Below are 17085 nucleotides of genomic sequence, written 5' to 3'. Positions count from 1 at the left end.
TTTGGTGATTTCTTTTGCTATGTAAAATCATTTTTATTTCAGTGTTTCCTTTGCCTGAGGAGACCTTTTTATAAACATGCTGCTAATCCAAGAGATTACTGCCTATGTTTTTTCTTTTAGAAGCTTTATGATCTCACATGTAGGTCTTCAATCCATTTTGAGTTTATTTTTGTATATGGTATAAGAATATGGTCCAATTTCATTCTTTTACGTGTAGCTATCCAATTTTCCCAATACCATTTATTAAAAAGACTGTCTTTTCCCCATTGTATATTCTTGCCTCCTTTGTCATAGATTAACTGACCATTATAGGTGTGTTTATTTTTGGACTCTATTCTGTTCCATTGATCTATGTGTCTATTTTTGTGCCAGTACCATACTGTTTTGATTACTATAGCTGTATAATCTTGAAATTTGGGATTGTGATATCTCCAGTTTTGTTCTTCTTTCTCAAGATTTGCTTTGGCTATTCAGAGTCTGTTGTGGTTCCACACAAATGTTAGGATTATTGATTCTAGTTCTGTGGAAAATGCTATTAGTATCTTGATAGAAATTGCATTGAATCTGTAGATTGCCTTGGGTAGAATGGACATTTTAATGATATTTGTTCTTCCGATCCATGAACATGGTATATCTTTTAATTTGTCTATATCTTTTTCAGTTTCTTTCATTAGTGTCCTAGAGTTTTCAGAATGTAGATCTTTAACTTCCTTGGTTAAATGTATTCCTAGGGATTTATTCCTTTTGGTGCAACTGTAAATGGGTTGTTTTAATATAAGTTTTATGTGACATGAGAACCCTCAAAAGGAGATGATGATCCAAAGAAATGGTGAAACTTAAATGCTTTTATGTTGAACAAAGAAGGAAATGTATAAACATAACTAAAATATATGAGAAGGCTAAAGGAAAGATGAGTTATTTTAATGATATCTGTTTGCACAGATTCCTCTTAGCCTCCATTCCCTATGTCTGGTGATAAGAATGTTTCTTTCTTCCTGATATGAGGAGGACATGTTTCATATGAGAGTTTTATCTCCTTCTTTCAGGAAGAAGGGAGAGGTCAGAGCACTCTTTTTGTATCTGCTGTTTTTCAAGTGCTTTTAGTTTAAAATAGTTCTTATTCCAAAGTGGTATATTTTGGGGTGTCAGATTCTATCACGATATAAATTGTAATAAACTTACCATCAAGTTGAGAAAAATACTAAAACCTATGAGCACCACAGTAACACTATAGAGTATAATGTAGTCTGCGTTCTATAGTATAAACTGTAATTATAATAAGAGTAGCAAGGTACTAAAAGCTAGAGTTTGGGGGGATGTTTTTCTGGGACAGGAAAATCTTAAAGGAGTAGGATCATTTAGATCAGCAGGAGGATGAAAGCATTCCATAGTGAAAACAGCAGCACTGAAAGGATATATTCAGGGTGAATATGGTTTATTTATGGGGGCCACAAGGCATCTATTCTAAATTCCTGTAGTAGAAGATGTCTGTTAGAAATTATTAAAACAATGCTGAACTAGGGAAATGGAAGATTACAAAAGCCTTGAAAGGTAGACAGAGTATGACTTGATACATTTTAACAAAGGAATAGAATAAAAGTAACATTTAAGGGCTTAGAAGTGTTTTTTAATTTTTTTTAGTATTTTTAGCATATTTTTTTAGTATTTTTAGTATTTTAAATATTTTATTTAATTTTAATAATTTTTATTTTTATATCCTTTTTAAAATTTATTTTTGAAAGTTTTTATTTTCTTATTAAACATTTAAAAAATTTTAAGTAAACTCCATGCCACACATGGGGCTCGAACTCACAATCCAGAGATCAAGAGTCACATGCTCTACCAACTGAGCTAGCCAGACTTACCTAAGTTTTTATTTAAATTCCAGTTAGGGCAGCCCGGATGGCTTGGTGGTTTAGTGCCACCTTCAGCCAGGGTGTGATCCTGGAGACCCGGGATTGAGTCCCACATTGGGCTCTCTGCATGGAGCCTGCTTCTCCCTCTGCCTGTGTCTCTGCTTCTCTCTCTCTCTCTCTCTCTCTCTGTATGTGTCTCTCATGAATAAATAAATGGAATCTTAAAAAAAAATTCCAGTTAGTTTACATACAGTGTATTAGTTTCAGGTGTACAGTGTAGCAATTCATCACTTTCATACAACACCCAGTGCTCATCAGGACAAGTGCACTCCTTAATCCCTATCACCTATTTCACCCATCCCCCATCCACCTCCCTTCTGGTGACCATCGGTGTGTTCTCTATACTTCAGAGTCTGTTTCTTGGTTTGCCTCTCTCTTTCTCTTTTTCCTTTGCTCATTTGTTCTGTTTCTTAAATTCTACATATGACTGAACTCATATGATACTTGTCTTTCTCTGCCTTACTTCCCTTGGCACAATTTTCTGTAGCTCTGTCTGTGAAGAAGAAGACTTCATTCTTCTTAATGGCTGAATAATATTCCGTTATATATATATGTATATATATATATATACACATATATACACACACACACATATACACGTATGTATACATATATATATGTACCACATCTTCTTTATCCATTCATCAGTTGATGGACAGTTAGGCTCTTTCTATACTTTGGCTATTGTGGATAATGCTACTATAAACAGGGTGGATGTAGCCCTTTGAATTACTATTTTTGTATTCTTTGGGCAAATGGCTACTAGTGCAATTGCTGGATTGTAGGGTAGTTCTGTTTTTAACTTTTTGAAGAGCCTCCATTCTATTTTCCAGAGTGGCTGCACCAGTTAGCATTCCTACCAACAATGAAAGAGGGTTCCTCTTTCTCCACATCCTTGTCAAAACCTATTTTGTGTTGCTGATTTTAGCCATTCTGAAAGGTATGAGGTGATAGCTCATTTTAGTTTTGTATTATAGGTTTAATGTGTATTTCCCTGATGATCAATGATGTGGAGCATCTTTTCATGCATCTGTTGGTCATCTCTATGTCTTCTTTGGAAAAATGTCTATTTATGTCTTCTACCCACTTTTAATCAGATTATTTTTTATAAGACTTTATTTATTTATTTATTTATTTATTTATTTATTTATTTATTTATTTATTTATTTAAGAGAGAGAGCATGAATGGAGGATAAGGGGAGAGGGAGAGGGAGAAGCCAGGGAGCCTGACACAGGGTTCAATCCTAGGACCCTTAGATCATGACCTGAGCTGAAGGTAGATGCTTAACCACCTGAGCCACCCAGACATCCTGGGATTATTTGTTTTTTTGAGTATTGAGTCTTATACGTTCTTTATATATTTTGGATACTAACCCTTTATCAGATATATCATTTACAAATATCTTTCCCATTCCATAGTTTACCTTTTAGTTTTGTTGATTGTTTCTCTCACTGTGCAGAAGCTTTTTATTTTGATACAGTCTCAATAGTTTATTTTTGCTTTTGTTCCCGTTGCCTCAGAAGACATATCTAGAAAGAAACTTGCTGCAGCTGATGTCAAAGAAGTTACTGCCTATGTTCTCATCTAGGATTTTTATGATTTAGGTCTTACATTTAGATCTTTAATCCATTTTGAATTTATTTTTGTACTTGGTGTAAGAAAGTGGTCCAGTTCCATTCTTTTGCATGTTGTCCTATTTTCCCAATACTATTTGTTGAAGAGATTGTCTTTTCCCCATTAGATATTCTTTCCTGCTTTGTCAAAGATTAATTGATCATATACTTGTGGGTTCATTTCTGTGTTTTCTATTCTGTTCCATTCATCTATGTGTCTATTTTTATGCTAATATCATACTATTTTGATCACTACAGCTTTGTAATATAATGTGAAGTCTGGAATTTTGATGCCTTCAGCTTTGCTTTTTGTTTTCAAGGTTGCTTTGGCTATTTGGGGTCTTTTGTGGTTACATACAGATTTTAGGATTATTCTAGCTCACTGAAAAATGCTGTTGGTATTTTGATAGGGATTGCATTAAATGTGTAGATTGTTTTAGATAGTATAGACATTTTAACAATATTTATTCTTCTAATCCATGGGCATGGAATGTTTTTCCATTTCTTTGTGTCCCCTTCAATTTACTTCATAGGTGTTCTATAGTTTTCAGAGTATAGATCTTTTACCTCTTTGGTTAGGTTTATTCCTAACTATCTTATTATTTTTAGTGCAATTGTAAATGGGATTTATTCCTTAATTTCTCTTTCTTGCTGCTTCATTACTGGTGTACAGCAATGCAACAGATTTCTATACATTGATTTTGTATTCTGGGACTTTACTGAATTTGTGTATCAGTTCTAGCAGTTTTTTGGTGGCGTTTTTCAGGTTTTCCATATAGAGTATCATATCATCTGCAAATAGTGAAAGTTTTACTTCTTCCTTGACAATTTGTATGCCCTTTATTTCTTTTTCTTGTCTGTTTGCTGTGGCTAAGATTTCTAGTACTATGTTAAATAACAGGGGTGAGAGTGGACATCTCTATCTTGTTCTTGACCATAGAGGAAAAACTCTCAGTTTTTTCCCATTGAGGATATTAGTTGTGGGGTTTTGATATATGACTTTTATTATGTTGAGGCATGTTCCCTCTAAACCTTTGTTTAGAGTTTTTGCCATGAATGGGTGTCAGACTTTGTCAAATGCTTTTTCTGCATCTGTTGAAATGTTCATATGATTCTTATCCTTTCTTGCATTAATGTAGTGTATCATGTTGATTGATTTGCAAATATTGAACTACCCTTGCAACCCAGGAATAAATCCCACTTGATTGGAGTGAATGATTTTTTTTAATGTATTGTTGGATTTGGTTTGCAAGTATTTTATTGAGAATTTTTGCATCTGTGTTCATCAGGGATATTGGCCCAGAGTTCTCTTTTTTTTGTGGTGTCTTTATCTGGTTTTGGCATCAGGGTAATACTGGCCTTAGAGTCAGTTTGGAAGTTTTCCTTCCTTTCCTATTTGTTGGGAATAGTTTGAGAAGAATAAGTATTAACTCTTCTTTAAATGTTTGGTAGAATTATCTTACTAGTTTTTTTAATTAATAGACTTTATTTTTTAGATCGGTTTTAGGTTTACAGAAAAATTGAGTGGAAAGTACCTAGAGTTCCCCTTCATACCTCCCCAGCAGTTTCTGCTATTCTTAACACCATGTATCAATGTGTGGCACATTTGTTTCAATTGATGAGCCAATATTATTACATTATTATTTGCTAAATTCCACATTTTACCTAATGCTTACTCTTTGTATCAGACATTCTGTAGCTTTTGAAAAAAAGGAATGACATGTATCCATCACTACTGTAGCAAAGAGAATAGTTTTGCTGCTTTCACAGATGAAAGATCATCTGTCCCCCATTTACTCATCTCTCCTTCCCTACCCACCAAACCCTGGCAACCACTTATATCTTTACTGTCTCCACAGCTTTGCTTTTTCAGAATGTTATGTAATTGGAATCATACAGGCCACAGCCTTTTCAGACTGGTTTCACTGAGTAATATGCATTTAAGATTCCTCCAGGTCTTTTTATGGCTTGTATATAGCTTTTTTTTTATGGTTATAACATAGTCTATTTATCCATTCCTACTTTGAAGGACATCTTGCTTGCTTCCAAGTTTTGGCAACTATGAACAAAGCTGGTATAAATATTCATGTGCAGGTTTTCGTGGATATAAATTTTTAACTCATTTGAGTAAATACCAAGAAGCTCAATTGCTGGATCACATGGTAAGTGTATGTTTAGTTTTGTAAGAAGCTGTCAAACTGTCTTCCAAAGTGGCTGTACCATTTTGCTTTTTCAGCAGTAATGAATGAGAGTTCTTAATGCTCCACACCCTTGCCAGCTTTTGGTGTCATCAGTGTTTTGGATTTTTAATGTATTCCAGGTGTGTAGTGGTACCTATTGTTTTAATTTCAATTCCCTGAGGATATATATATATATATATATATATATATATATATATATACACACACTTTCCATTTACATACTTTCTTTGATGTGGTGTCTGTTCTTTTGCCTGTTTTTAAAATTGTGTTGTTTATTTTCTTAATGAGTTCTAAGAGTTCTTTATATATTTTGGGTACGAGTCATTTAACAGCTATGTCTTTTGCAATTCTTTTATCCTAGTCTGTGGCTAGTCTTTGATTCTCTTAACAGTGTCTTTTATAGAGCAGAAGGTTTTAATTTCAGTAAAGTCCAACTTACCAATTTTTTCTTTCCTAGATTTTGCTTTTGATATTCTATCTAAAAATCATTGCCAAACTCAAAGTCAACAGTATTTTCCCCATTCTTCTTCTAGACATTTTATGATTTTGTGTTTTACTTTGAGATATCCTCCATTTTGAGTTAATTTTTGTGTAAGGTATAAGATCTCTGTCTAGATTTTTTTCTTTCTCCTCCTCTTCTTCTTCTTCTTCTTCTTCTTCTTCTCCCTCTTCCTCTTCCTCTTCTTCCTCTTCTTCTCCTCTCTCTCTCTCTCTCTGTATGTGGATATCCAGTTATTTCAGCACCACTTGTTGAAGACTGTTTCCATTGAATTGCCTTTACTTCTTTATAAAGACCAATTGACTATATTTGTTTGAATCTACTTTGGGGCTCACTTTTCTGTTCCATTGACCTATTGGTCTGTTCTTTTGCAAATACCACACTGTCTTGATTATTGGAACTTTATAATTCTTGAAGTTGGGTAGTGTCAGTCTTCCAATTTTGTTCTTCTCCTTGTTGTGGTGTTAGCTATTTGGGTCTTTTGCCCCTCTCTATAAATTAAAATTGGTTGGTAAATATCCAGAATTCTGGTTATCCCCAGAATAACATGCTGGGATTTTGATTGGGATTGTGTTGTATATATAGATCAGGTTGGGGACTGACATGTTGACAATACTGAGTCTTACTATGCATGCACATGGAATGTCTTTCCAGTTATTTAGGTATTCCTTGATTTCCTTTTCAGGGTTTTACAGTTTTCCTTGTATAGATCTAGTACATATTTTGTGAGATTTATACTCAGACTTCATGTTTAGTGTTGGTATGAATGATAATGTGTTCTTATTTCAAATTCTAATTATTTATTGCTAATATATAAGAACAATCTTTTTTGTATATTGACCTTGTAATCTGCAGCCTCGCTATAATCACTTATTCTAGCTGTTTTGATTCTTTGAGATTTTTTGTAGAGAATTGTGTCATTTTTTAACAAAAACTCATATGTCTTTTTAAGAATTTATTTCTTCCTTTTCAATATGTGTGATTTTTATTTCTTTTTCATATCTTGTTCATTATCTAGAATTTTTAGTAGGAGGTTGAATAGGAGTGATGAGAAGGGACATCCTTCCCTTGTTCTTATTCTTATTCTTAGTGGGAAATCAGTTATAATCTCACCATTGAGTATGATATTAGCTATATCTTATTCATAGATGCTGATTATCAATTTGAGAATGTTTTCCTTTATTTCCTGTCTGCTGAGAGTTTTTCTCTTGAATGGCTACTGGATTTTGTCATTTGCTTTTTCTATCTATTGATATGATCATAATGATTTTTCTTGCTTGTTGATGTGATGGATTACATTAATTCATTTTCAAATATTGAACCAATCTTGTATATCTGGAATAAATCCATTTGGTCCTGTTGTATAATTCTTTTTATACATCATTGCATTTGATTTGCTAATATTTTGATGAGGCTTTTTGCATTTATGTTCTTGAGATATACTATTGGTCTGTAGTTTTTTATTCCCATAGTGTCTTCACCTGCTTTGGGTATTAGGGGAATGCTTGTCTCATAGAATGAGTCAGAAAGTGTTCTCTTGGATAGTGTAGAGAATTGGTATAATTTATTCCTTAAAGTTTTGGTGTAATTCACCAGTGAACCAATGGCAGGCCTGGTGCTTTTTGTTTTGAAAGGTTATTAGCAATTGATTCAATTGCTTTTATAAATAGAGGACTTATTCAGACTGTTTCTCCTTCCACGAGTTTTGGAGAATTGTGTCTTTTAAGGAATTAGTCCATTTCATCTAAATTATAAAATTTATGGGCATAGAGTTGTTCATGGTGTTCCTTTGTTATCCTTTTAAGAATCTGTAGTGATGACCCCCCTTTCATTTCTGATATTAGTAATTGTGTCTCCTTCCTTTTTTCTTAGTTAGCCAGACTAGAGCCTAGAATTGTACCAGTTTTATTGATCATTTCAAAGACCCAGCTTTTGATTTTGTTGCTTTTCTCTATTGATTTACTATTTTTAATTTCTTTGATCTCTATTCTAATTTTTATTTTATTTTCTGCTTACTTTGGATTTAGTTTACTCCCCTTTAAAGTTTCCTAGATGGAAGCTTAGATTATTGATTTGGAATCTTTCTTCTTTTCTAATATTTTTCACTGATTTTGTTGGATCTCACAAATATTGAAAGGTTGTATTTTCATTTTTGTTTAGTTCAAAGTTTTTTAAAATTTTTCTTGAGATTTTTCCCTTGACCTGCATGTTATTTAGAAGTGTTTTTTAATCACCAGGTATATTGGGAGTGTTCCAGCCATCTTTCTGTTACTGATCTCTAGTTTAATTACACTATTGTCTGAGAACATACTTTTTATGATTTCTATTCTTTTTAATTTGTTAAGGTGTGTTTTTAGGTCCAAGATATGGTATGTCTTGGTGAATGTTCTGTGTTAGCTTCAGAAGAATGTGTATTCACTTGTTGGATGAGGTATTCTATAAATGAGAATTAGATCCAGTTGATGGCTGGTGCCGTTCAGTTCAACTATGTACTTACCAACGTTTTGCCAATCTGCAAGATCTGTTGGATCTGTCAATTACTGACAGAGGGACTTTGAAATCTCCAACTGAAATGACGGATTCATCTGTTTCTCTGTACAATTCTATCAGTCTTTGCATCATGTATTTTGATGTTCTATCATTAGGCACATACACATTAAAGATTAATATGTCTGCAAGGAGAATTTATCCCTTTATCATTATGTGATGCTCTCTTTTATTTTTTGTGTATATATGAGCTTATAGTCTGTTTCATTTTTCTTCTTTCGAGAGAGAGAAAGAGAGAGGGGCAGAGACACAGACAGATGGAGAAGCAGGCTCCATGCAAGGAGCTTGATGTGGGACTCGATCCCGGGACTCCAGGATCACGCCCTGAGCCAAAGACAGACGCTCAACTGCTGAGCCACCCAGGGGTCCCTATTTACCTTACTTTATCTGTGTCTTTATATTTAAGATGGGCTTCTTATAGACAGCATATACTTGCATCATGTTCTTTATTCACTATTATAGTCTCTGTCTTTTATTGGTGTATTTAGACCATGGACGTTTAAAGTTATTATTGATATACTTGGATATCAGTATAGTTGGATAACATCTACCATATTTGTTACTGTTTTTTACTCATTGCCCTTGTTTGCCTGCCTGTCTGTCCATCCTTCCATCCTCTCTTTTTCTGCCATATCTGGTTTAAATGAGCCTGTTCTGTGATTGCAGTTTTCTTCCTCTCTTAGCGTATCAGTTGAAATTTTATTTTTACTTTTTGTAAGTCCTTGAGTTTGCAGTTACATTGATCAGAAATCTAAGTCTACTTCTAAATAGCTCTATATCACTGCCTGGGTAGGGCAAGCTCCCTATAAGAGAATGTTTCCAATCCCTCCCTCCTGTCCTCTATAACATTGCTATCATTCAGTTCAATTATTCATAAGCTATAATCACTATATATAGTGCTACTACTGTGATATTGAGCAAACTGTTATATGTTAGGTAAGATTAAGAAAAAGAAAATATTTTGTTTTATCACCATATATTCCTTTCCTAATTTATTTTTTGCGTACATATGAACTTATAAAATTTAACATCTCTTATAAAGTCTACTGGAGACAAATAGCCTCAATTTTTGTTTATCTAAGAAAGTATTTATTTTCCCCTCACCTTTGAAGGTTCATTTGCCTGATACAGAATTCTAGGTTGGTGAATTTTTTTTCTTTCAATACTTTAAATATTCCATTGTCTTCTTGCTTACATGGCTTCTGAAGAGAACTCTTGAGTTCTGATTTCCTTAGAGATTTTCTGTTTGTCTTTGACTTTCTGCAGTTTGAATATGATATGCTAAGGTATAGATTTTTTGCTTATTTTATACTGCCTGGTGTTCTCTGAGCTTCCTGGATTTGTGGTTTGGTGGTTATCATTTCAGAAAATTCTAGGTCATTATTTCTTCAAATATTTCTTCTTGTCCTTTCTTTTGTCACCTTTTATAATTGTCTCATGTTTCTTGGATATTCTGTTCTTTTTCATTATTTTTTCTCTTTGCATTTTAGTTTGGGAAATTTCTATTGGCAGTTCTCCAAGTTCCTGATTATTTTCTTGGTGGTGTCCAGTCTATTAATGACCCTATCAAAAGCATTCTTCATTTCTATTATAGTGTTTTAGATTTCCAGCACTTTGATTCTTTCTTAGAGTTTCCATCTCTGCTTATATTTCCCATCTGTCCTTTCATGTAGTCCACTTTTTCCATTAAACCCTTTAACATATTAATCATAATTATTTTAAGCTTCCAATCTGTTAAGTCCAACATTGCTGCCATATTCAAGTCTGGTTCTGTGCTTGCTTAGTTTATTAAACTGTGCTTTAAGTCTTTTAGTGTGCTAATTTTTTGTTGAATGCTGGCCGTGATGTAGTGGTTTAAAGGAACTGAGGGAATAAGCTTTTAGTGTGAGATACTGTGTTTGACATGGTAGGAGTTAGGCTGTGTTTACTGTTTGGTGTTGCTACAGGTGTCAGAGGCTAAATTTCCTCCAGTGTCCTCCTTTACATCCCCCCTGTTGTGCTTGAGCTTCCCTTGAGAACTCTTCTATAGTCTGAGATGTGCAGCTATTTTAGTGTATTCCCTTGTTATTTTATAGGCACTCTTCTGACGTGGTGGAGGCTGTAGGAGTAGAGGAAGCATTTTTTAGCCCTGTGATTAGGTCTCAGTCTTTTGGTGAGTCTGTGCCCTTTTAGCTTTGACCATCACAAGTGCTTCTCAGTCACTCTGTCACCGTGAGATGGGAAGGCTAGAAGGAGCTGGAGTTAGGTATTTCTCTTCCCGCAGGTCAGTTAGGTTGTGAAAAAGGCCAGCTATTTAGGCTCTGGTAAAATACGTTCTCTTGAAGCAGGCCTTTTTAAGAATAGAGATGCTTTGGGCATATTTCAAAATGGCAACTTTTCCTCTCCTACTAGAGGAAGCTTGGAGGGATTTTTCTATAGTCTTTGCTTGTAAGAATCTGTTCTAGAGATAAAATTCACAGAAGTGTAGGAATCCCCTTCAGATGGTCCTTCTGAAGTTTTTAATCCTCAAACTTGTCTATCCTGAGCTTCCAATTTTTCTTGACATTTTCCTTCCTAGCCCTACTTCCCCTGGAAGTTTCTGCTCAGGTAGATTGTGATTTTTAGGAACACCTGTCTGTCTGTCCAATTTGGGGGATGGTGGCTTTCCCTGGGACCCCAATTCTCTAATGGATTTAAGAAGAGTGGCTAATTTTTGGTTTGTTCAGCTTTGCTCTTGTTGTGAATGATGTCTTCCAAGCTCATTAAGTGCCAGACCAAAAACTGGAATTCTGCAATGTTTTTTTCAGTTAGAACTTTCAAATATGGACTGAGGTTTTGGCTTTATACTGAATAAAATAATTGAACTGGAATTTGCCTATATTGTTTAATAGCTTTTTATTACATCGGTAATAAAGTATTGTGCCATCAATGTATTGATATTTTTAACCTCTTTTTAGAGAGTGAAATGCCACTCAATAGCTATTTTAATTGTAATTCCTTGTATTGCCTGGAAGGCCAGGGATAATCTCTTTTAGAACTCTCCACCAAACTATCTCATTCATAATTTCCCTCCATTAGGTTATGAGTGGTCGATAACTAGTCTCACTTTCCATGCCTATCCCTTTTATCCTCCATTAGGTTCAACAAGTTGTCAACATTTGAACATGAGTAATCATATATCTTACCTTATTGTTTGAAAGTCTACCATATTCTTAAAAGTCTTTTAGATAACCCTTTTAATTAAAGTCTTTCTGGAAGCCTACAAAATAACTCTCAGAAAGGACACATTTCTGTGATACGACCATGAGCAGGCCTTTTGCTGTATTTCCCAGGCTTCTTTTTGTTTGTTAACTGAATGTTGCCTTATTTGTCTAAATATAATTACAATATTTCAGAAATGGGTAGAGAGCATGTTTTCCACGCTTTATGTCATGTTGGTTCATTTAGTGATCAGTAATTAACACTGCTTAAAAATACTTAATATATTTGGTATTTTTGTTTCTACTTTTTACAGGATGAACTCTCTGGAATGAAAAATAGGATACAAGTAGCTGAGCTAGAAAATGAAAAGCTCCAAGAAGAGCTGAAATCTCAGAGACAAAAGGAAGCAATGAGGGAACAAACACTTCTGGATATATCTGTGAGCATTTCTTAAAGCCATAAATTATATCCGGTTTGAATGTTCCTTCCTACTCTCTCCCACAGCCTACTGAACTGCTGAAATTCTCAACTTGAATTTTGGCAGGTGTACTGTGCTGTTACTCACTCATTAAGATTCATCATGGTGGAGTGGATCCTCAAGTGAAATGATGTAGTGATGCCGAATCTCTGTACTGCTTTCCTCTCCAAGCATACCATGTATGCTTTTCCCACAGGGAAAGAGTAGGTCTGAAGCAGGAAGCAGGTCATATAGGAAGGACTTTGTTAAATCCAGAAACTTTCCAACTGCAGCTTGTATTTCTCTATACTTTCCTTGTGCTCTGAATAAGTCTAATTGGCAGCATGATGTAGCAGAGAGAACACCAGCCTGAGGGTGTCAGGATCAGCATGTTAGTTTTCCTGAAAAGCTGGGTGTTTCACAAGTAGTTTTACGGGGCTTTCAAACATGATTTGACCTCATGTATCTTCTGTTTATTGGCAGTTTGAGAAGGTTCACATATATTAACTGTTCTGAATCTTATGTGAGTAACAATCACTTGGGACACTTGTTGACAGTGTAGATTCCTGAGCTGCCTCCCCTGAGAGTCTGATTCAGTGCATTTGAGTTGAATCCTTGAGTTAAAAATATGAATTTTTAACAAGTTGCCTAAGTAATTCCAGTACCAGTGCACCACATTTTGAAGAACAGTGGATTTGATGATCTCTATAATTGTATGACACAAAATTCTTGTGATGATATTTAAGTAGTTTTTAAACTTAGTATCTCCTTATGACTTGTCAGAGATACTGTTGCCTTAAAAATGTTATTTACTCTTTTGCTGTAGGACATAATCACAGCTTGTTCTGCTTTTTGAAACAAATTCAGTGTTCCATGGGGAAGTTTTAATACCGCCTGTTGCAACCTTACTTTACAGTGGATTTTGGTGGTTTTGACTTAGTTGTCATAGGTAAAACGGTTCTGATTAAGAAAAAATATGAGTGTCTTAATGTTTTACCTAGGTGTCCTCTAATTTTTTATTTTGAAATTTTTTTGTCAACCTGACCCGATGTCTCATTTGTAATCTTTGAGTTCTGTGTTAGAATTTCCTATTTAGAAGTAGCTGACTGTGCTAAGTTTATTTTTCTGCAGTATATTTCAGTTTGTGTCCAGCTGTTTTCCCTCCACCAGAAGACTTTTTTCTGAGTATATATTATTTGTTATCAATGTTATTAGTTAAAAATTCCATCTCAGTTGCTTATTGTAATGTCAATTTGAAGATGATGTAGCCATATGAAAAATATTTTGAAGTAGCTCCTTTTAAAAATAAATATATTCTTTTGCTTTTCTTCCAAATACATAGTCACTTAGCAAACAGTGACTCGCTTATTCATAGACTTCAGTATTTGTACAATGGCAAAGAAGTGGAAGAAGGGGAAGTGAAATGAGAAAGGAAATTAGGCAGACAAGTGAACCAGAGGGCAAGAGAAGTGAGTAACACTGAAGGGGAAGGAAACAATGTAAAAGCACACATGCTTTGCTATATGAACAAAGGAAACTTGCTAAAGAAAAATACAGCCATAATTATGGCAAAAACAAAGTTGTAGAGTGGTTTTTAAAAACAAAAATTCACGTGAATGAAAATGTAATGCAAACAATCAAAATGATTGTTGCAGATGTGTCAGATATCAGATGTGACCTTGATATATATTTTAATGTTAGTCTTCTACGTTATTTTGTTGTTACAGAATTAGTACCCCTACTGCTTTTGGCTTGTGTAGGTGAATTGGGGCATTTCAGCAATGTATACATGGTACTGTGTTCAGAGTTTTCATGTAAATGAAACTTCTTAGAATATCTTAAATATAAACATATCAAGAGACATCTTTTTTTGCCCCTGAACTCTTTTTACTAAGCCTGTTAGCATGCTGATGGTTAGATCTTGCCAAAGCTATTGGCAGATTTGAATATAGACATTCAGTATTTCTTAATGCCTTCTTTTGAAAAATAATTAAAATAGTTATATAGTAATGATTAGTAACTGATGACTACATGTTATGTAGCAGGCACTACATCAAGCACTTTATTTACATTCAATTATTTTAGGTTTATAGTAGTGAAGGAAGGCAGGTGTTAGGTCTGTTTTCAGATGAGTAAATTAACGTACAGGGCAGTTAAATAAACAAAGCAACTCTACTAATGTCACAAAGCTAGAAAATGGGAAAACAAGGACTCAAACATGGGACTGTCTAACTCACCAGATCCATCTGCCTAGCCTTGAGTTGTACTGTCTTTCTGTATAAGTTAGGAATAGCTTGTCAGTATTGAACCCAACTGTCTTTGTTTGCTATGGGGTAGAAGATTCTCCCCAGAGGAGAGGGACATCCTTTATTGTTCCTGAGTTTTAGTCATGGACTTGGATGGCAGGCTACATGACTTTTAGCTCTTAGCCCACTTTATGACCCAAAGGTTGAAGAAACAAGCAGGTTATGTTTTTAAAATGAAAAATCATTATTTTTAAAAAATAAAAACCATTTCCATCTTCATTTTTCATCATTTTTAAGTGAAATTTCTTTCCATGCAGAGTTTTTCTCCAGAGTTCAAAAAATTATAATATTAAAATATGCTATTTATTAGAAATTTGGGGGGCAGCTGGTTGGCACAGTTGGTTCATCATCCAGCTTTTGGTTTTGACTCAGGTCATGATCTCAGAGTCGTGGGATCAAGCCCCACATTGGGCTCTGTGCTCTGCAGAGAGTCTGCTTGGGACTTGCATTGCCCCTCCCCACCCTCAAAAAATAAATAAATCTTTTAAAAAAAAAAAAAGAAAGAAAGAAAGACATTTGGCATATGTACTCATTCTAAGATTTCGATTTTTTTAAAAGATTTTATTTCTTCATGAGAGAGAGAGAGAGAGAGAGAGAGAGAGAGAGAGAGGCAGAGACACAGGCAGAGGGAGAAAGAGGCTCCATGCAGGGAGCCTGACATGGGACTCAATCCCAGATCTCCAGGATCACTCCCTGGGCTGAAGACAGGCACTAAACCACTGAGCCACCCGGGCTGCCCAAGATTTAATTTTTTTTTAAAGCAGAAAATTTCTGAGCCATTTCTTTTTATGCCTACTTTTATTCCCTCGCTACCACTCCTCTTCTCAATTAAGAAATCAAAGGTTTTCAGTGATGTCCAAAGATGTAAATGTAATTAAGTTTTAAAAATTTTGGTCAAGGGACGCCTGGGTGGCTCAGCAGTTTAGCACCTGCCTTTGGCTCAAGGCATGATCCTGGAGTCCCTGGATCAAGTCCCACATCGGGCTCCCTGCGTGGAGCCTGCTTCTCCCTCTGCCTATCTGCCTCTCTCTCTCTCTCTCTCTCTCTCATGAATAAATAATAAAAAAATAAAATAAAATTTTGGTCAAATACCATTCAAGTTCTTAAATGTTATCTATGAAAGGACAAAGTGTCAATTAGGCTAGCACTTCTTTCCAAAGAATGACAATATTTTATATCATGAGTCAGTGATCTGTGAGTTACATACTTTTTCCAGTTTCTCTATGAGAAATTAGTGCTGCCATTCTTCATAGTTCTCTAAGGCAACTTTGGATGCACTCACATCTTGAGAGATTTGTCCTTACCTACAAAATCGAGTTCAAGCTTGTTATACCATACTTTCCAGACCCTTACTTGAATCTCTAGCTCGACATTTGGATGTCCATTGTTTTGTGCTTCGATCTCTAGTAATTCTGAGTTGTGTGAGTCTCCTGGAGGTACCAGACTTTTTCACACCTCTTTGACTTTCCCCATGTGTTTTTTTTCCTGGCATGCTCTTCTCATCTAGCTCACTCTTTTTCATCTGAGATATCCCACCAATGTCAACATTTCCCCAGAAAACCTTCCTTGAATCTCTGGTTGTTCTTAGTACCCCTCCTCTGTTTTGGCATCATCCCCTATACACTCCCCTGGCCTAGCACTTACTGGTTAAATTGAAATTATCTGCTTAGGGGTTTGTGTTGAGGGTAAGATTGGTCTTGCTCATTTTTACCCTCCAAGCTCTTAGTGCAGTGTCTGAATGTAGGAGGTATCATACCCAATGTTTGCATAAACTGGACTTCCAGAAGAATATAGGATAGCCCCTCAGAATACTAATTGGGATGAATGCAGCTTACCTCATTCTAGCATGATATGACACTGCAGTATAGTTTAGTTTGGGACCTGTCCTCTCTTGTGAGTACTACTATATACTTTGGCCCTTAGAAGAGTTCAATAATTATTTATTGAATTGAATTAATATTTCAATCCTTATTGTACACATAAATTACTCAGATCTTTGGGCTGTATATTTCATTGAATGTTGAGAGGGTACTGGAGGTGGCAAACTTAATGGGTATACACCAAATTCAATCTGTAGGTATGTTTTATATGTTTGACAAACCATAAACCAGTATGTAACAGTGTTTCAAATGAAAAGTCAGATCTCTGGGTTAGCTTTTAAAAAATCAAAAGATTTTTTTTGTAATGGGAGTTTGCATTCACACATGGCAGCAATTGCCTGGAACTGAGTAGTGGCTGCCTCTTTTGAATGGTTGATCTTTGTCCCCACCACTCTTTTGTGAGTTCCTGACATGCAAGTTACATGTCATTTCTGTTTTTGTCTCCGTGCACTATTTTTCTTATTGAAGATAAATATTTTTCTGGA

General features: G+C 35.0%; 1 protein-coding gene across 9 annotated transcripts in view; it reads left to right on the top strand.

Moving 5' to 3' along the window:
• Positions 1–17085, top strand: part of SDCCAG8 (SHH signaling and ciliogenesis regulator SDCCAG8) — a 241697-nt gene that overhangs the window by 19177 nt on the left and 205435 nt on the right. For 7 of the 9 annotated variants that reach the window (XR_011996324.1, XM_026003400.2, XM_072732861.1 and 4 more), the window contains exon 5: positions 12271–12396. The exons of the other annotated variants lie outside the window; for them this stretch is intronic. Coding sequence is in view for 6 of the 7 variants with exons in the window: in XM_026003400.2 (XP_025859185.1) it covers positions 12271–12396 (126 nt within the window). In the remaining variant the exon portion in view is untranslated. The remainder of the gene's footprint in view (positions 1–12270; positions 12397–17085) is intronic. 9 annotated transcript variants of the gene reach the window in all.

The sequence above is a fragment of the Vulpes vulpes genome, chromosome 13 (assembly GCF_048418805.1).
Source record: "Vulpes vulpes isolate BD-2025 chromosome 13, VulVul3, whole genome shotgun sequence".
NCBI classification, from domain to species: Eukaryota; Metazoa; Chordata; class Mammalia; order Carnivora; family Canidae; genus Vulpes; species Vulpes vulpes.
The sequence above is the reverse complement of the archived record's forward strand: the minus strand, read 5'-3'. Positions and strand labels throughout refer to the sequence as shown.